The 21,150-nt window shown below is 35.8% G+C and overlaps 3 protein-coding genes across 3 annotated transcripts; 2 read left to right on the top strand and 1 right to left on the bottom strand.

Annotated features, from left to right (window-relative positions):
- The first annotated feature begins 152 nt into the window (after positions 1-152).
- LOC124638098 (ras-related protein Rab-2A) lies at positions 153-7,348 on the top strand. The gene is made up of 6 exons (XM_047174936.1): positions 153-366; positions 1,178-1,337; positions 3,459-3,614; positions 4,739-4,919; positions 5,244-5,401; positions 5,966-7,348. The coding sequence occupies exons 1-5, from the start codon at positions 321-323 to the stop codon at positions 5,343-5,345; spliced, it is 645 nt and encodes a 214-aa protein (XP_047030892.1). The 5' UTR covers positions 153-320; the 3' UTR covers positions 5,346-5,401; positions 5,966-7,348.
- LOC124638097 lies at positions 7,334-9,387 on the bottom strand. The gene is made up of 5 exons (XM_047174935.1): positions 9,167-9,387; positions 8,877-9,085; positions 8,504-8,716; positions 7,948-8,102; positions 7,334-7,654 (listed from the first exon to the last, which is right to left on the bottom strand). The coding sequence occupies exons 1-5, from the start codon at positions 9,249-9,251 to the stop codon at positions 7,432-7,434; spliced, it is 885 nt and encodes a 294-aa protein (XP_047030891.1). The 5' UTR covers positions 9,252-9,387; the 3' UTR covers positions 7,334-7,431.
- A 289-nt stretch (positions 9,388-9,676) lies between these two features.
- Positions 9,677-20,409, top strand: LOC124638194 (peroxisomal multifunctional enzyme type 2). The gene is made up of 15 exons (XM_047175092.1): positions 9,677-9,835; positions 10,035-10,225; positions 11,608-11,753; positions 12,198-12,349; positions 13,095-13,266; positions 13,652-13,758; positions 14,251-14,380; positions 15,493-15,589; positions 15,947-16,107; positions 16,636-16,762; positions 17,499-17,682; positions 18,238-18,360; positions 18,677-18,834; positions 19,356-19,562; positions 19,838-20,409. The coding sequence occupies exons 2-15, from the start codon at positions 10,036-10,038 to the stop codon at positions 20,050-20,052; spliced, it is 2,169 nt and encodes a 722-aa protein (XP_047031048.1). The 5' UTR covers positions 9,677-9,835; position 10,035; the 3' UTR covers positions 20,053-20,409.
- The last annotated feature ends 741 nt before the right edge of the window (positions 20,410-21,150 follow it).

The raw sequence follows: 21,150 nt of genomic DNA, 5'->3' as shown, positions 1-21,150 counted from the left end.
TGCATGTGTTGAAATAAATACATATATTTCTGTTCTTTCAACCGAAATTGACCCTAACAGGTGCCACAAAAATAAAAACAATGACTGAATGACAGATAAAATTCTATACACACACTGTGTTACAGTCTTTATATTATTGGCTATGATTGTCAAATTTTCTTTCATACATTCACACAATGACAAATTGATTCATGATTCAACCAGCTGTGAGATTTCTAAAAATTGCGTCTTATTTGTAATATATTAAAATTGTCCCTAAACCTTTGTTTACCATCGCTGTTGATTGTAATTTTCAATAGTTAGAAAAAACTGCGGAGAAGATGGCATACGCCTACTTGTTCAAATACATCATCATCGGCGACACAGGTATTGATTTTATTTCCTGATATTTTATTTAGTCTTTTTATGTTACTGTGCAGTGTATTTAATCATATTTTATAGGTTGGATGTTGATATTTTAGTTGCATCAATTCATTCCTTGAGCATCGATCGATATCTCATCTCATTGTTGTGAAGAGTAATATTTTGTGATAGTCTATTTTTCCGCCTACGCTGTCTGTGTAGTAAGTACGTCGAGTAAGGGCTCTAATGCGCATATCATTAGATGTTGTGCACTGAATGCTCTTTGAGCTGTAAATAAGTAATTAGGGATCAATATAAAGATACCAACATGTGTTTATATGTCTGTTGTTTTGAGGCTATTTCAAGGACTTTCTTTGTTTGTTGTCAATACTAGTTAATCATAGAAAATATACTTATCTATTTCCATAATACAGGCATTACAAATAAATCCTCATTAATTTTAAACTGGTACAATAATTATTAATTTGTAAAACAACATTGTAGTCTAAATAGGTACTGGCTGGTAAGAGATAAGAGTTCAAAGCTCTTATTGGTCTTATTAAAGATCTGTTTACACAGACATCACCTGTTTTCCTTTGTTACATTTTATTCCATGACCTCAAAATGTAACATATACTCAGAATAGCATGTAAGCACCTATATGTTTGGAACTGGACTTGTTATTGCGAACAGTAACTTGATATTTTAGCTACAACTGCAACAAAAACAACATAATATGATGTAAAAATAACACATGATTTCACAAATAAGGTTTTAATCATAACATCTATATTGTTTATGAATTATATAAATCTATGGTTTAACTTTTTCGCAGGTGTAGGCAAGTCCTGCTTACTGCTCCAGTTCACGGACAAAAGATTCCAGCCTGTCCATGATCTCACTATTGGAGTAGAGTTCGGCGCTCGCATGATCACCATTGATGGCAAGCAGATCAAACTCCAGATATGGGATACTGCTGGACAGGAAGCTTTCAGGTTAGAATCTTTTTAGGCTTTTTAATTTTAAAACTATTATCATGAAGACTAGGGTAGGTCCCTCCCAGACAACCCACAAAAAGCTTCTCATATAAATAATATTGTGAGGTCATGGGGAAGGACAGAGGATGCTGAATAAAATAAATTATTGAATTCATTACACAATAGGAATTTTGTCTGACCTATAGCATTCATTAAATCTAAGACCAAATAAAACTAAAACAACATGAAATGCCATTTGTCATGAAATATATGTTTGTAACATTGGCCACTATCTTTATTCGACTTCTCTCTAAACTCAAGCTACAAAATAAATGTGAATTCAGATTTTATTATGAATTTTAGGTTGATAAGAAACAGTCTCTGTATTATTTTCAAACTATCTATACATAATTGATTCTGGATTCATGTAAACATGCTAAAATCCATTTCAAACATAGTTTGTTGTAAGAGGATTACATGTTTGCATAACATTATAATCTTGTTGGTGGTCACCCGTTTGCTATTATTAGGAATAAATTAATTTATTCCACTGCAATTTGTAATACCACTAACTAGAGTAAGGAAGACATGTTCTTACTGATATATGGTTATTATACTTCTTCAACACCTCAGGTCTGAGGGATGTGACAAAATGAGTTAACGTTATGCACCATCCACCACTCGCCAGGGCTCCCTGTCTTCAGCCATTGACAAAATGAACATCAGTTTTATTTTAACATTCATTTACTATGAATTGTATGTTAAATTGTTATAGTAAACGTAAAATAAACATAATTAAATAAAAAAGTTGTTTTAAGGAAAAAATATGATTATATGTTGTTGGTGAATTTGAGCCTAATTCTACATCAATTCATATTTGAGACTCATGAAAATTGTATACCAATTGCAATGACCTTTACCAAAACAAATCTGATATGTTTATACTTAGAACCACGTTTGGCATTTCAGTCAACATTGATTAATTACTCAGTTTATGTTAGTACTAATGAAGCAGTCAAGTGTTCAGCAACAAGTGAATACAAATCACTTGGTTCAGATAACGAAACATTGAGCAATTTAAACAAAAACAGAATAAACTCAATCTTATTGTACCAATAACCTAGATTGTGGGCTGGTAAAGCATCTTGAATGTTATAAATGTAATTATGACGAATTTCAGGCTTGAATGGCCATGAAAGTGAGACTTTTGCTTAAAATATTGTTTGGCACATAATTTGTCAATGCACAATGTTTAGCTACTGAACGGTTCAATAAGGATTGTTCACTTTTGTTTATGTAGGTATAATTTATTTCAGACCAGGTGGACTGTCTTGAGCTAATGAAATAAATTAATCGAGCTGAAAACACTAAAACCTAATCCAAAGTAAAAACAAGATAAAAATGTTTAAATATTTATAGCTAATAATAATTTCCTAAAACTACCAAACCAAAATATATTCAAACACGTTTGGCCATTGACCGAGCAGTGGCTATGATCAATATTGTGTCAATTCTAAAGATGTACTAAATTATTTTAGAAAATCTGATGAAGTCACATCTAATCTTTATTACAACCATTATTTAATTTAAACTGTTCTAAACCTAACTGGCTCAATACATAATATCAGTTATATTTTATCAGTTACTAACTCACTCAGTTCAACCATTTGCATTGTTTCTAATGACCTTGATTTTTAATAATCATGTATTCGTAGTTCATGCAAGTCTTCATTTGTAATGAACAAATTTTAATATTCATCAATTATTTTACATGCTAGATTTACATGTTTGCTTGAAGATATGATTTGTGCTAGGAAATGCTGAGTTTTCTTAGTCTGAGTCACGTTGTAATAAAATTATGGCTTAGGCATTGACTAAAAATGTACCAAGGACCAACCTTGGATCTCTTAATCCAAGATTTGCAATCTATGCAGTGTCTGTGTGTCTTCCTCAGTCAGCCATCTCCGCAGTTTCGTCCGCGTGCCGAGGGTACTACGTACTTCCCGTACATGGAGAAAATGTAGCCTATTGCTCAGGGATAGCCTAGGCAGGATTCGGATTTCAGGGTCCAAACAAACAAAAAACTGTCTCTCCTTTATTAAATTGGTTTATATAGATAACGATCATTTTTATTTCCAGATCAATCACGCGGTCGTACTACAGGGGCGCGGCGGGCGCCCTGCTAGTGTACGACATCACCAGACGGGACACATTCAATCATCTCACCACCTGGCTGGAGGACGCGCGTCAGCATTCCAACTCCAACATGGTCATCATGTTGATTGGTAATAAGAGGTGAGCAGCTATCTTCAGAATTTTAACCGATTTACCAAAAAGGAGGAGGTTCCCGACTCGTTCGATTTTTTTTCTTGAATAGACAAAAAAGTCCTGCTGCTGCGGTAGTGGCACAATAAATTATTTTTAATAGGTATCCTAACCTATTAAAAATAAGTTCTCCAATGGGCATTTGATGCTCAAACTTCTTATAAAAGGTGTCAATAAATACATATAACTCTTATTCTAAGTCATGGATAAGTGTGGATTGGTAGTGTGGTTAAAGTCCTTTTCATGTGACCATTAATTTCAGCTAAGGTTAGGTTTTTGTTCAGTGAACTCAGGGATGTATAATCTCTATTTTCTCTCTCTCTCAAATCTCTTTTCCTCAGCTTTCAGCCATTATAAAATCGGTGCAAACAAACTATTCGCTTTAAAACATTATTGTAGAAGACAAGTATAGATCAAAGAAATCTGCTAACTAAACAACACAGAAACATAGTTCTTATCTCTTACCACTAACTTACATTGAGATATTAAAATCTCAATCATCATAATACCGTCACTGTAATATGGTGTGAACAGAGTGCATTATGTGGTACCCATTGTCATTGTATTAACACAATCCCGTTATCTTTCGTCACTAAGTTTATATGTAAAGTATATTGTGGTTTGGTCTACCGCTACGCTAAAGTTCACGACTGTTCCCAGCGGATAATGTAGGTACGTCATTGTTATACAAACTTAGGTAGGTACTTGCCTTCCATTATTTAGTCGGTTGGTCGCCTTTAATTTGGATGTTACGCTTACACTAACGCCTCAACATTATGTATCTTTCTTATAATCGTTGTCCAAATGAGTACCTTTATTTTCTAACTTACTTTTATTTTGACTCAGATTTGTTGCTAAGCGTTATTTATAACGCCAGTGGTAGATAGGTAGGTATATTAATGTTATTAGGTTTATCGGTTATGTTTATTAAATACAGTATGGGGAATGAAAAGGTGTTTATTCAGTCTTGTTTCTTTAAATGTATTTTGCGAGAGAATCGAATGCGTTATAAGCAGTGTAGCAGGCTACAACTCAACGACTACACACCAATGTCAAAATTTAGATACAATTCTAAGCCTAACAATCAATTCCAGTGACTTGGAATCTCGACGTGAAGTAAAGAAGGAGGAAGGTGAGGCCTTCGCCCGTGAGCACGGCCTGGTCTTCATGGAGACCTCAGCCAAAACTGCTGCCAACGTCGAGGAAGCCTTTATCAACACTGCCAAAGAGATCTACGAGAAAATACAGGAAGGAGTATTCGATATCAACAATGAGGTGAGTGACGCGCTTATCTACTATTTAATCGATAGTCGTTCACGATTATTTGACATTGAATTACATTGTATAGGGGCGGTGAACGGGAGGTCTTTGTTTGAAAAGGTCCATATAGGTATTTTCTTTGTATAGATCTATCTATTTTGGATCTATTTTTGTAGTTAATAATTACTCAAGCAGCTATCAGTTCTGAGATATTCTATTTTTATTGAATTGGGTCGATGAGGAGGCCTGTGCCCAGTCGTGGGACGATAAAAAGGCTGTAAAAAGAAGAAACAACTGATTCGAAATTATCTGACACATGAACTTATCAAAATTCCACAGGCGAACGGCATCAAGATCGGTCCCCAGCACTCGACGGCGGGCGGCGCGAGCGGCGCGGGGGGCGCGGGCGCGGGCGGCGCGGCGGGCGGCGGCTGTTGTTAGGTACTGCACTGCACACACTGAGGAGGGGTCGCTGCCCTTTACACCGGGCTGATGAGGTACTTACGCTTTCTGACAACCAAAATTCGTGGTGGGTAAAGCACCAATCTCTCATGTATGAGTGGGTGGGTTATGCAACTTTTCTATGTTTGTATGTACTTTCTAAGTATATCTTAGACACCAATGGCTGATAAAAAGGTGAAGGAACATCTTGATATAACCTGGACTATAAAGTCTGAAATACCAAACCACATTGAGCAAGTTCTCAAGGTCAACTCTATCTCTGTACCAAATTTTATTAAAATCAGTTCAGTGGTTTAGACGTTAAAGCGTAACAGGGAGAGTGACTTTCGCATTTATAATATTAGTAGGGATGATTATTCTAGCTATTACTTCATAGCCTTATGTGAAACAATTCAATGAACATGCAAATGATTACTAATCTTTATTTATCTGATAATGTTGCCTAATAATAATTTCGTATGGCCGAGTATTCCGGTTTATCTGCATAACGTACCAACACGTTATTTTTTCTAGTAGTGAGAATCATTCGGTTCGGTAAAATATTGTTGTAGTTGTTGCCAACAAAATTTGAACAAAGTCTCTGTTTTTCTTTTCCATAGGAGGAGGTGCAGCTGTGTGCAACGAACATTGGTACGAAACTTATTGCATGCCGGATTCATAGAATTATTTTATATATGCTACAGAATAGCTTGCGTCTGACTCACGTTATTATATGATATGCCACTAAGGCACCCTCTATACTTAGTAGAAATATTCAATTACATTAAATTAATGCCATCATTGTTAAGACAAAATCAGATCCTTCATGTATATGAACAACATTGCAGACAGATCAAATTCTAGCATTCGAATCATTTCCCATTCCTTTAGCGATAACTGTTAGGTCCTCTAGACTTGGTGGCAATTTAAAATTAATCTAATAGGCATCTATAATACCGTAAACATAAGATTATTTCGAACGAGTACAGATTGCAGATAAAGGTTACGCTGAATGGACCAGATGTGAGAAATTAAGTCGTTTGTAATACATAATAATTAAATAGATCCTTCATACGAATAATTAAGCTTCTATGTAATTTTGTGTGTATGTAACTCTGTGTATATTTTAATTGCAAATGTCATAAAAGTTTCACAAATATCTCGTAATCTGGCATTTATTTCAAACATCGTGTTATATGTTGTATTATCTTCATAGTCTCATGATCGTCGTGTTGGCCGAATGTGGTAGTTAGATGGGGCATCTATGTATAATGCTGCCTCTTTGCAATCACCTATATTGGCAATTTTTCTAAGATTTTTAATGAAATGGACGAGTATGAGTTACTCAGTGGATGGAATTCTGCAACAATATAGGCTATTGTTTGGGGAGTGTGAAAATTAAGTCTCATCCTAGTGAGGATACGACTGAATGTTAGCTGCAGGCGTCGAAACATTTACTTGTAATATATCTTGTAGCGTCAGCTACATTGTTTAACAGGTACATACGTTATATATTTAGGTTTACATATTATATTGGAATATTAGTGAAATGGAAAATATTTTATTATTTATGTCAACATTATTATTTATGAGGATTCATCTGTACAAATTGGAAAAATTTAATCCTGATAAGTGAATCGAGGTGTAAACATTGTATAGTTTTAAAATTCATCTAATTGTGATTTATTTCTGGTACCTTCTATACCTTGCATCGAAGAGTGGAGACCAATTTGTCAACTGTTTAGATCAAAATACCAAGTATGCTTTTAGGTGGTGGCCTAGTATAAATAGTTATGCACAAGATACCAATTTTGGAATGGTTTTGAAGTGTTGAAATTGTAATTCTTATTAAAAGGACTGCTTGCAAGGTACTGAAAGACATGATTACAAAATAGGTTATTTTTAAGTTTAGCACATTGTAATGATATAATATTTTGTAAGGTTACAATATGCAGACACATTTGTAAGGTGTAATTCATGAGAGTAAATGTTGAAAAACAATATCATTGTTCTTTTATTTATCATTTAAATTACAATAACAAAATAAATCAGTTCAAACCCAATTTTGGAATCTTCGTCTGAGCACTTAAATATTACTGATTTCATTCAAAATTGTTAATACACAATTAACAATTTCTGGAGTCTTCATCTTCACAGCCCCGCTACCCTTTACCTCTGCTCTCGGCGACTTTACTTCACAGAGATCAAATACAGTAACATCCAAGGCAAAACTGTCAAATATTTGGTTCTGTAAAATTTTGTATGCTACTGTCACTAAATCTGTCACCTTGGCTTCCTCATCTTGGATCCTGGAACAATAAATTGCGTGTTAGTTATTTGGAAACTAATGTAGGACGATATATGAAACATATATTGATGATTTTCAGACTGATATTCAGCCTCCACAACTGATCTCAGAAGGTAATGGGTCTCTGTCTGGGCACCAAAGTGGTTGTGTCTGGTACCACTAGGCCGATGTGGTAGATCTGCCCCATCCTCAACAGTAAGTCAATCAACTATTGGACAATATCCTCTGCCATAGGCTATCAGCTCAATCCTCTTGAATCTCTGCTTATGAAGGTAATAAAAAAAAAAAACATACCCATTCCATATAATCTGTATGTCTCCAACTTCAAAGTTTACTTTTAACTTTTCTTTATGTTCAACTTGTGGTATTTTGTATGTAAAGGTAAAAGAGTCAGTGCTGCGGGCCGAGTCATTCTCCACAAATTTAAAGGCAAAGTACAGTAATTGTAGCTGAAAAATAATTTGAAGACATTAAATAAACTTTAGGAGATGAGCAGTCCTCTATAGATTCAGTCATCATTTCATCTGCCTAGCCTTTTAACAACTATGTTGGGGTTGCCTTCCAATCTAGCCAGATGCAACTGATTATGAGTGTTTTACAAGGAGCAAGATTCTGTCTGATATAATGAAGAATTAATTATTCAGATAAACAAGTGGTTAACATAAAGTATATTAGCCATACTCCATTTGAGTAGGTTCAGAGTGTAACGAATAATAAAAAAAACATCTGAAATAAAAATTCTTATAAACGGTTAGTTTTTATTTCTATGAAGTAGTTTGCATTCCTCTTCAGGCAACTTAATTTTCAAAATTTTAAAAGATGTAAACATTGCTGTTGTTGGTAAACTAACCTGAGTAAAATAAAACTGATTTATTTGGCAGTCAAAGATAGTCTGTAAAGTTGTTTTCACAGATGTCCCAACCCTCTGTTCACCTCTCTCCAGCATATAGGGCAAATGGGTGGCATTTTCTAAAGCAGTGCTGAGCCCCCAAGACAGAAGAATGGCTGAGTAGGCCACATTACTTTTACTGTTTCTCTCCTGACCTGATGATAATACGTTAATCTGGAAAAGTATTAGCTTCATTATTAAGTATTTAATGTAGAGCAACTATATAGTAATTAGTATAGATCTGGTGCTATTGTTGACAGTTAAACTTTGCCTCTATCAACAGGGGTTTATTACTGAAGTACAAGAAAAATGGTATCTTGAGATGACAACTTACAATCAAAGCACTGGCATCATCTTCAGAATATTTTAAATTAGCTTGTTCTTCGATTTGAACGACATATTTTGTTGACGAACTAGCTGTTACTGCACTCACGAGCGCTTGTCTTATTTTAGACGCATATTGCTTTAATCTCACTGCACTGTACTGTAAATTGTATAGCGGAGACACTTTGTTAATTCGCCACAGCTCTTCATTGTAAATTGCTGCAAAAATCCAAGATATTGTGGTGAGCAGACCGTCGAATAAACATGTTAATTAAACAACACTCGAAAATGATATCTTACCGGCTAATGGGTCACCGGTTACGATACATCTTGAGCTAGAATTATTTTCCCCTTGCCATGCAGTTTCTGATCGGTATCTATGCATTATATTGCATTAACTTCTATTTATTTACAATCTAAATACAAAACAAACAGCACACACTTTGAAAGCTGTTCAAAGCGATCGGTGACGGTTGGTCTCACAAGACGCTCTGTTCCACGAAACAGAAAAATTGATCACTGATCACTCATTAGAACGAGAATATCATGAAATAATGGCTGATTTACATTGAGTCAGTAACTGACGTCAGTCCACTGACAAGTCAGTGCTGACCCGGCACTGCCATCGTGTAAATTGATTTGAAGTCAGTACAGTACTACTGACGAAACACTGACACTACACTGACTTCGTGTAAATAGCACGCGTCAGTTTTCGGCGCCTACACTGACGTCAGTTACTGACTCAATGTAAATCAGCCTTAATTGTCAGTGTATGACAGCTGGCTGTCATACAAATACAAAACTGTCAGCAAAGAGTACTGTCAGTGACGTGAAAAGCAAGAGAGTTGAACAAAAAACTTGTTATTAAATTATTCATTCTGAGTTCCTGTGTTGTTCTCAGAACTTTATTGTATTAATTTACACGAAAATTGGAATTTGTTACGTCACATCACATTGCAAAAAGCGAAGGTACGTAATCAGCATTGAGTTACAACAACAATTCAAGTAAAAGTTCAATATTATCAAACTTTATCTTATAAGTGGAACGTACGCACATAACTTGTTTATCGAAAGCGAATGTTTAAGTTGGACTTTGACACTGATAATTACGCCGGTTCTGAGTTCGTTAGTCGATTCCTTTCTCATTTACATTCGGTTTGTCGTGAAGAATGGACCAGCTTCGCTTTGACGGACGTGTTGCGGTGGTGACCGGCGCCGGTGGTGGCCTCGGCAGAGCCTACGCTCTGTTGCTGGGCTCAAGAGGCGCTAAAGTAGTGGTGAATGACCTCGGTGGCTCTCGCGACGGCAGTGGAAAATCAAACTTTGCGGACGCCGTTGTTAAGGAAATCAAGGACAAAGGTAAAATTGCAGATTCATACTCAACTCATTATTTTTTTATGTTTTTGAACTTTTGACTTCTTAGTTATTGTTGGGTTGGGTGTAAGTAATAGATTTGCATGCTCAGTCTAAGATTTATTACTTAATGTGATAATGAACATGAATTTTTCTCTAGATTTCCTCATTTCAACTTTGGACTGAGGCATATAGAACGTTTGAACCCTTTTTAACTTAATTTCTTAATCATGTGTGTGTGTTTATGAAATTCAGTATGCATACTGTTTTCTCATAATAAAAAAGGCATTGTTTCGTTCATCTTATAAGCATTTAAATCAGTGCTATGAAATAACCAGACAAGAATCAAATACAAAAAATATTATACAGAGTATTAAGCTAAACGAGTTATTACAAAAAAGAAAACAATAACTATCTGTCATGTCAGATGCATTTTTAGCTTACAACTTATTTATTTGTTGTTAGATGGACACTACTATTACATTGGTGACTGCCAATTTACCACTTTTAAATTATCAAGTTATATACTACCCAACCCACAGCTATGTTCGCTGCCTGAAGGAATTATTTTGTGCCCATGAAAAAGAACTAGTATTAAAAAGTACATAAAAGAGTCTACCAAAAATACATAATATCTCTAGCACTAGGATCTAACAGACAAACATGTTGTTGGCAATTAAATTATTGATGATGACTTTCTCATTTATTAGTAGTTACTTTCACAGACTCAGTGATAGTTTTCAGCTTTCTGAAAGAGCATAGGAAGAGGCTGGTGACCAGTCCATGAACACCTTTATTGGTGCTTTATATTACAGTAATATACGTATCAAAATAACATAATAGGGGATGTATACCAAGTATGGGAAATAATTCCCTTAAGACCTTCCTAAACCTGCAAACAACAGCACTTTCTTATTTAAAAATAACAGACAACTAAAACCTTGACTTTGTATAGTACATGCATTTTAAATAGATATAAATAAAATAATGTATTCCAAACATTGTCTCGACCTGATTAACCTTTAAAACATTAATTAAGTTTCTTATGTAGGTAATAACTAAGTATTAAGTCATATATGTAGCCAAGTGGGTTAAGAAAAAACTCTCAAGTATGAGTTTGATTTCAGGTCAGGCAAATACCAATGCAACTTTTCTAAATTCATATGTACTTTCTGACTATATCTTGGACACCAATGAATGATTAAAAGGTGAAGGAAAACATCTTGAGGAAACCTGGACTATAAAGTCTGAAATCACCAACTCGCATTGAGCAAGCATGTTGATTAATACTCAATCCTTCTCCGTGTGAGAGGAGGCCTGTGCCCAGTAGTGGGTCGATAAAAAGGCAAATGATGATGATGATGTAATAATTATGTTAATAAATACAGGTGGTGTTGCGGTCGCCGATTACAACAATGTCGTGGAGGGCGAGAAGATTATCCAAACCGCCTTAGATAACTTCGGCAGAATCGATATCCTTATCAACAATGCGGGAATACTTCGTGATAAGAGCTTCACTAAAATGTCCGATCAGGTGAGATATTTACTGTTTTATAAGATCAAACCTTATCTTTAAGTAACTAAGTATGATATTTGATAAGCGGTCATAAAACCTAGGTGGTGTTAATGATAAGCTATGACAAGATACCTACTGCACTTGAATATTGCGTTATCTAGAAGACAAGATAGTTCAGTTATCTCTCTTATGTAATGATATATAATATCTCTATCAATTTATCATAATCGGCTTTTCAATGATTGTACTGATGTATCCGTTTTGTCAATATACCAGTACCTGTGTCATGGAATTTTTTGATTAAATTAAATTTGATTAAACTATGTAGGGACAGTCAGCAACAAAAGACCATCGTCCATGTCAAAGTTTCAAAAATACTTACAAAACTTGCTAAAAAAGATTTTTGTGTAGTTATTTTAGAAGTGCTGACTATATGTACCTAAGAATGTTATTTTTCCATAGGATTGGGACCTTATTCACCTGGTTCACTTGAAAGGTGCCTACAAAACCACTCACGCCGCATGGGAACACTTCAGAAAGCAAAAGTATGGTCGCGTCATTATGACCTCAAGTAATGCCGGAATCTTCGGAAACTTTGGCCAGGCTAACTACAGGTCAGTTAACATTAATATCATTTGCATTTTATATTATTAGTACTTTATGCAGTTGTTATCCCTGGGCAGTAAACATTTTACTAATATGAACACATCATCATCTTCTGAGCCTTTTCCCAACTACATATGTTGGGGTCGGCTAATATGAATACAAACGCATGTTTAATGACATGCTTATTTCAAGGTGATAAAGTACCTATTTTTCAACACAGGTCATTCCTGCAACTCCAAATATACCCAAGTATTGGAGTTATACAAACTTACTTATACGTGAAATCACTAATCATGATGAGAACGAAACAATGACGCAATTAAAGCGACTCATAATTAAGTCTGTTTATAATTAAACTGCAAACTGTGAATAAGTAAGTGTAGGTATTAAGAAAAGAACAAAGACTTATCGAAATACCGCAAAATATCCAATTTGCATATAATTTGTGCAAGGGATTGTTGCGTTGATAAGATTAAAATACCGAAATGCTAATCACTAGGTATCAATGTGTCTTAAAAAAAATACACAAAAGTATCTCATCCCAAAGATGAACTAGTATTGCCAAAACTTTGTACTTTGACTATTGTATGACTCCCTTTTAAGTCAATTTCATCAGTTAACTAGAGCAAATGCGTAGAACAAGAAAGACCCACACAGAATTAACACTTTCTAATCTGCTTTAGAAATTTGAACTCTGTACTGTCTCAATAAAGTCTATATTTGAGTGTACCTAACCCTCCTATTGTTCCGCAGCGCCGCAAAGATGGGTCTGGTCGGTTTGACCAACACTCTTGCCATCGAAGGCTCGAAATACAACATTAAGGTGAACACCATCGTGCCCACGGCCGCGTCTCGTCTCACTGAAGACATTCTGCCCCCAGAAATGTTTGAGGCTATGAAGCCTGAGCTTATTGCTCCTGTTGTTGTAAGTATAACGAACACTAGTTGTTATTTTTAGTTAGGGTAGTATCACATGGCCTTTTCAAGTCCTTATCATCAAGGTTTAGAGCAGAAAGAAAATTCCTAAAAGGGGGACCAGAACCTATATTTTAGATACCGGTAAAACTAGCTTGACTCTTAGGAGTTGTTCGCTTTTAGTAGTCTCATCAGAATTTGGCTGAAACTCAGGAAAATAGTTTGGTAACCAAATAACCAAGCAATTTTTAGAAATAGATTTAGACCCCAAAACTCCTTAAAAAAATTATGTATTTACTGAAGTTATTTCGTCAGTATACGAGAAATAGAATGGTTCAGAAAAATCATCATAAAATTATACCTACTGAACATTATAAATGCATGTATATTTGCAGGCATACATGTGCCACGAATCGTTCCCCGACTCCGGCGCGGTCATTGACTCCACTCTCGGATACGCGACCAAGATGCACTACGTTAGAGGACAAGGTGCCATTCTGAAGTAAGTCCTACAATAAAAAAAAATTCTGTAAAGCAATATAATTTTTTGTAGGTACTTAAAAAAGATGCAGAATGAGTTATTAATTAAGATATGAAGGTTATAAGTACATATAAGTAATTTATTTTTAATCACGGCATAACTTATCAATGACAGTAACTCTCGATATTTATTGTTTGTATAAATAAAAGGAAATTCTTCTATATCGAGTGTTATTGTTTTTTATTGCATTCACAAACAATGCTATGTTTATACATTGCGATCTTTCAACATCATTCATTATTTTAAAATCTGCACAATGTCAACAATTTTATTGAGGAACAAATAAAGGTTCCATAAACTAAAGAAACCCAACTGAATTTCATACGAGGATATTTTCAACAGGGTCGTATTTATTAATACAGTTTGACTGTCAAAAAGACTCAATCCATAAAAAATCTTTTATAAATATAACTTGCAGTTACTAAAATCCTATGATTTCATTTACTCCTATAGGAAGAAGCCTTCAGACCCAGTCACAATCGAGTCTGTCAAGGAGTTCTGGCCCGAAGCGACAAACATGAAAGACTCCATCCATCTTGAAAAGATTGCTGACACCACTATCAATCTAGTTGAGAAGATTCAGGTATGTTGCATACTAATATAATTAAAAAAAAATTGTAGAGTTTATTGTCGCTTTAATAGATAGAACAAAACTTATGGTGTTCTTACATAGCGTTTTCGTAATAGATGGAATTTTTAAAGGGTTCTATTCTATTTTAATAACGCCTCAGAATCTAAGCTCAATTCGCAAGTAGTCAGGTAAATAAGCGTGTTAAAAATGAATCTTTGATTAAAAATTAATCAACTAATACCGTTTCCTATCAAAGCTGTTTCCGTTTCCTATCAATAGTCATACCAATCTTGGCCACAGCATTAGTACATTGACCTGATAAAGATACAGGATTGAGGAAAATAACACATTTTTGTCTAAGTATGGTAATCTGTAGATTTTGTCTCTATGGAAAAGAAAAAGAAATAAGACGCTTCAATTCAAATTATCTTGTCCTTCTTTAAGATATAAAGATTATAAACTGTCGGTGTACTCAGAAGAATGAAAAGGTACTTAGTACTTACCTACAAATTAAGATCGTAAGAGGATTATTTGTAGGTATTTGGCAGAAGGTAACTATTCTTTTATCTATATATTAGTTAGTTGATTATAGATAAATGAGCATGATATCTTGAAGAATTATTTTCGACTTTTTTCAAGTAAACAAAGCCCTATATCAGGTAATTTAGGTTTCAACTCATCCTCCATTCTTGAGTAAAATGCAAATATCTATTATAGATTCTTATTCATCCTTTGCTTAGAACTGGTACGGCTTTTTATTACATGCCGTCGACGTTATTTATAGAACCTCCTAAACGAAGAAATATTGTGGAATAAAACTCGAGGTCAATGTAGTTCCAAAGTCTAATAACTTAGTTACATATAAACAAGTATTTTAAAATCCTCCGATACCAAAGTACAAATCAAATAAATTTATCGCTACTAGAACTAGAACCGCGAAAATGTTAGCAACTTTAGGCTATTATAATACTTTGTCAAAGAAATAATACCTACAAAGCCGAACCGGCTTAAACTGCAGTTTGATGCATAACTTAACTTTGGACTCTAAAACCAGTTCAATAAGATTTATTTTTGAGTATTTTTGTTCGTCCTTACCAATGATAATTTATTCTCAATTTTTGTAGGACTTCGAAGAGCGCAGCAAATTAGACGGTGACCGTGAATCCTACTGGTCGAGTTACAAGTATGATTCTAAGGATCTCGTACTGTATGCCCTCGGAAGTAAGTATATCTTCAAAAGTTTCCTTTGCACAATATTATTAAAGGAAATAAATATGTTTATTGTACAATATGATAACTAAAAAAAAGTAATGTGTCTTAAAGAAGTTACACGTAAAAAATTTAGAAATCCTGAAAATATTTTCAGCCCCCATCCTCACTGTCAATATCTGCAATGTTCCCACGCCAAAACGACTAAACCAATTTACATGAAATTATGACACCCCCTTCCCATATACGTAGTCCGTAGCTTGAGAAAGGAAGATAGGAAAGAGTAAGATAAGTCAGGAAGTACGTATTTCTGTTAAGACGTGGCTGGAACCGCAACTAATATTTTACACAAACATAATTTTTTCTCAGTCGGAGCATCAGTAGAAAACGAAAGCGACTTGAAGTTCTTGTACGAGTCTCATGAGAACTTCGCGGCTCTGCCCACATACTTCATCCTCCCGGGTATGGCCATCGAGTCCCCGCTTGTGGCTAACTCCATGCCTCCGGGCAAACACGCTGACTTTACTAACGTAAGTATAGAATTAAGTTATTTTGAAATTAGGCTTAGTAAATGAGTATTTTGTTCACGTCTCATTACATTCGGCAGCACCCCCAAAAACGCCTCTTTTCATATGGATTATTTTATGTGGTTCTTCTAGAAGTTTGCTTGTCTTTAAAGGCTTAAGCTTTCTTGGTTTTAACTAGGCAGTTAAAACCAAGAAAGCTTAACGTTGACAAAATGGCAGTTAAGATGTAATTTATAACGTAAAGTCACGCGCAATCCCTAATATGTATCCACTTAGCAACAATTTAAAAGCGAGTTATTCGTGATATTTTATGTTGTTATAATTTTTTTGAGATGAAACCTACTTTTTAATATTGCCAGTGAAAATGTCAATATAATAGGGGGAAATCACTATTAGATTTGGCCGATATTATTGTACGTGAATAACTGTGTTATTGAGCGATCCTTTCAATCGTATGTTCAATTACAACTACTTGTGTTATATCATGTGCGTGTGAAATCAAATTTTAATATGTTTTTCTGTCGCCTTTAGATTCTTCACGGTGAACAATTCATCGAATTCGTGGGAGATTTGCCCGGTACTGAGGGTGACTTCAAAGTACGCAGCTATGTTGTCGATACTCTGGACAAGGGATCAAGCGCTGTTTCCATCGTCAACAGTGAGTTTTTTTGTTAATAACATAGCCATAGAAAGTGTATATCATGGTAACACATACATAATCTTCGATTTTGTGTCAAAAACTTCTTGTCACATGCATACCTCTAGACAAGTAAATCATAATAATCTTGACCAACGCATTTATTAGGGTTTTAAAGTTTTCTTGCATTGGTGATGAGAGTGGCAAGGCAATCAAGGACTTCAAATTTTAGAAGTCTCTTTTCGAACTCATACTTCAGTACTGTGCCACGTAAAAGTAATAAAATGGCGTTATTTGTCATTTCAGTATTAGATACAGGCTTTTCTATCAATGAAAGTGGTTTTATTTTGTTTATGACAGCCACATTAAACGTGTTGTTTGTTATGTTTTATCTTATTTTTGTGATAAACATTATAAAATGTGGTGCCAGATATGATAAAAATTAGATAAGATGCGTACAATTTGATACTTATAAAATGTTATTTATCATTTTATTATTACATTTATCACATGGATTTGTTTGTAATCTCGTTATGGTACAAACAACTGATGATGGTTAGACAACACTGGCACTTAGCTGCATCCAGCGAGCCTGGAAGCCGACCCCGACAAAGTTGGGAAAAGGCTTGGGAGATGATAATGTTATTTATTCGACGATTTTGACGAATAAACGAATATGACGTGACCTATGGGGATTCTGTGGCTGTGGGGTCTCCTAGTATTTTCCCAAGTGACAATTATTTATTTCCCTTCCCAGGTGAAATCTACCAGAACAAGCAGCTCGTAGCACGCACACAGCAACATATCTTCGTGCTCGGACAGGGCGGGTTCAACGGCCCCCGCAACAGCAAACAAGCGGTTGAAGTACAGCCGGCGCCTAAGAGAGCACCCGACGCTGTTGTTGAACAACGCACTGCTGAGGGACAGGCTTCGCTTTACAGGTTACTATGAGCTTATTATTAACACGCTTATATTAGCTTCACTTGTAACCATGTATGTAAGAAAATCTTGGAATCTTAATTTGACCCACTTCCCGGTCTCCCATCAGGATGAAATTTTGCACATGATTTGAGTTCTGATGATAATAAAGGATGCGTGTTTTTAGTTTTTAGAACTGTTTTTGTTTTGTAAGAAATTGCATGTTTCTCTTATGTATTTCGTAATGGAATCATTATCCCATTAATAGAGGCAAACAAAAACTCACAATTGGTGGAGATGTAATCAAGGTTGATGCATCTATCAAGGACAGAAGATTTAGATACTTATGCGATATCAGATTTGATTTCCTTCTACAATTTATGATGACTATTTCACTTAAAATCTTCACTAAATTAAACATCATGTTAGGAAAGTATAATATTACTTGTGGGAAAATCAAAGAGTATGAAAGAACACATGCTGCTCGTACCCCAAATAAAATTGGGATAAGGGATGATGATGTGAGGTAAATATGAGAAGCTAAGTATTTTCCTTATACTTTCTTTATATATTTCTAGGTTATCTGGTGATTTGAACCCACTGCACATTGACCCCAATGTGGCGGCCGCTAGCGGTCACCCCAGGCCCATCCTCCACGGAATGGCGACCCTTGGATTCTCTGCCAGACATGTATTGGCCAAGTAAGTATATAATTAAAATTTTAATGGTATATTCAGTATAGCATAATCCTAATCTCTACTGATATAATAAAGAGGATATATCAAACTGCTGAACCGATTTGATTATTTGAAAAATACTTTTACTGTTGGGGAGCTGTCCTATCCGCCCGAGTAACTTAAGGTATATTTTGTCCAGCTACTGGATCAAGTTCCCTCGGAACACGGGTGAAACCGCGTGGAACAGCTATTTTATTTCACTACGAGGCATAAGAACTTTTAAGGTGACATTAACAAACTGACAGGTGACAGTAAATAAATATAATTTTTCTTTACACAGGTTCGGAGGCAACGACCCCGCAAACTTCAAGGCGCTTAAGGCTCGCTTCGTGAAGCCCGTGCTGCCTGGTCAGACCCTTGTCACCGAGATGTGGGTCGAAGGCAAGCGTGTGCTCTTCCAGACTAAGGTCAAGGAGACTGGCAACACTGTCATTGCTGGTACGTATGACAGAATATAAATATTTGTTTATTAGGATTGCCAACAGGAGTCACACAATCACACAAGTTATGCCATTTTATAGTATAGGTCAAGTGTGCCCTCCCGATTACAGGCGACCACATTATTTACACAGGTTATTGTTACATACTACTAAAACTATAACAACTAAACAGTATTAATAAAATAATATAACACTTCCCTATTTGAAAAGTTATTGTAGTAACAAGGTAGTAGGAAAGTAAACAGTACATATTTCTTATATTCTCTCATAAATAAATAGCAAGTCATTCAACGAGTGACGTTACTAATTGCTAATTTGCCACGAATTGACGTAACTTTCTATGCGTTATCTTACTGCGGATTACAATACCAATCCATCCATTGCGATTGGAGATTTCATTTTGATATAAGCTTCACATAACTTATGTCATAATCTCTAATCGAAAAACGAATGCATCAGTTATTGTAATCCCCAGTTATAAAGTTTTAAAAAGATTTAACAATAATCTTTATTTTTCAGGTGCATACGTTGATTTTAAGAACGTTGTATCCGGCCAGGCTTCCTCAGGGCCCGCGTCGACAGCAGCGCCCTCTGGTGCTCTCAAGTCTGATGCACTCTTCGCCAAAATCCAAGAGGAGGTTGGCAAGAACAAGGACTTGGCTAAGAGCATCGGTGGCGTGTTCCTTTACAATATCACTGAGAGTGGAAAGACTGTTAAATCTTGGAGTGAGTATGAGGTTTTTGATGAACATCCCGTTTTACTTGCTTCTTGTTTGCACGTTTTATTAAAAAACGGAAGCTCAGCAATATTTTGAGTTAAAAAAAAATTAAACACAACCTGCTAAGATAACTCATGATGCCTAATTGGTAGAACTCTCGAAGAATTGAGAAGCGTGGAGAAAAAATGGGGAGGCCTTTGCCCAGCAGTAGTACAGTTCAGCCCGTGTTTACTGATATGATAATGCCATTAGCATATAACTAATAAATATTTTTCTTCACAGCTTTGGACCTCAAGACCCCAGCGGTACATGAAGGTGGACCAAAGAGTGGTAAGGCTGACACTACCCTGACTGTTTCTGACGGTGACATGGTAGACATCGCAGCAGGCACACTCAGCCCACAAGTGGCTTACATGAAGGGAAAGCTCAAGATTTCCGGAAATATCATGCTCGCACAAAAGTTGGGCCCACTGCTGAAGTCCAACGCCAAGCTATAAGTTAATGTTAAATATTTATGGAAATGGTTATGAATAACTTTAATTATTTACAACTTGTAATAAAAAATCGCAATATACTACCAGAAATAAGCATAAGATGCCAATACTGTAAGCAAATATTAAATTATCAAATGATATATTATTTTATTCCTGTTATAGAGGCTTCTTTCAAGCCAGAAATTGCATTTATGTTGTAAATGTGATTTGCAAAAGCACTGTTATCTATAAACTGTGATATGAAGACAGAATAATTCCATTGGTGGGCAATTTCTGGCTCATCTACTTTGTTACAATACAATCAAGTGAAGAATGTATTATTTTGTATGGTGAAGGAATTAAACACCACTTTTATAAAAACATTTTTTATTTTATCAAACTGTTGGTTCTGGCTGTCATTTACCACTAGGCAGTTGTTACAGGTAGTCAGAAGCCAGTAAGTCTGATAACCAGTCTTTCCTAGGGGTATTAATTTGTCTGGGTATGGCGATTATCACACTGCCCCGCATGATGCAGCGTAGTGCGTGGATGCGTTTTTTTCCGTTGTATGGAAATATCTCCGTTTGTATGGAAAACACGCATAGTCCAACACACTGAAAATGCATCCACGCGCATTCATGCGGATCACGCACATACATGCGGAGAAACACGCACCCCCGCGCGTAGGTGCGGGGCGAGACGCAAGGTATGGCACACTGAATCCCGCAATGCCGCGCGTGATTTTGAATGGGCGTGACGTGTATATTTGAAAATGGAACTCGCTGTGCGTGAATTTACAAAACGCACCTACGCGCGTGAGTGCGTGAAAAACCCGCACGATGATGCAGATCTGCACTCCCGCAGGAACGCGCGTAGGTGCGTCGACACGCAAGATGCAGCGTGATGCGGGGTAGTGTGAAGATCACCTAACTGGTTTGAGGAGGTCAGACAGGTAGTTGCTCCTTTTAAAACACTGATACTCAGTTACATCCAGTTAGACTAGAAGCGGACCCCAACATGGTTGGGGTCGAATCGGCTAGACAGATGAGATGGTTGGTATCAATTTTCCTTCTAAAAATAAGTTGGCTTCTTTAACTTCAGTTTCCCAAGCTATTTTCATGT

The sequence above is a fragment of the Helicoverpa zea genome, chromosome 17 (genome assembly GCF_022581195.2).
Source record: "Helicoverpa zea isolate HzStark_Cry1AcR chromosome 17, ilHelZeax1.1, whole genome shotgun sequence".
In the NCBI taxonomy this organism is placed as follows: Eukaryota; Metazoa; Arthropoda; class Insecta; order Lepidoptera; family Noctuidae; genus Helicoverpa; species Helicoverpa zea.
This window is presented reverse-complemented; position numbering and strand designations above follow the sequence as displayed.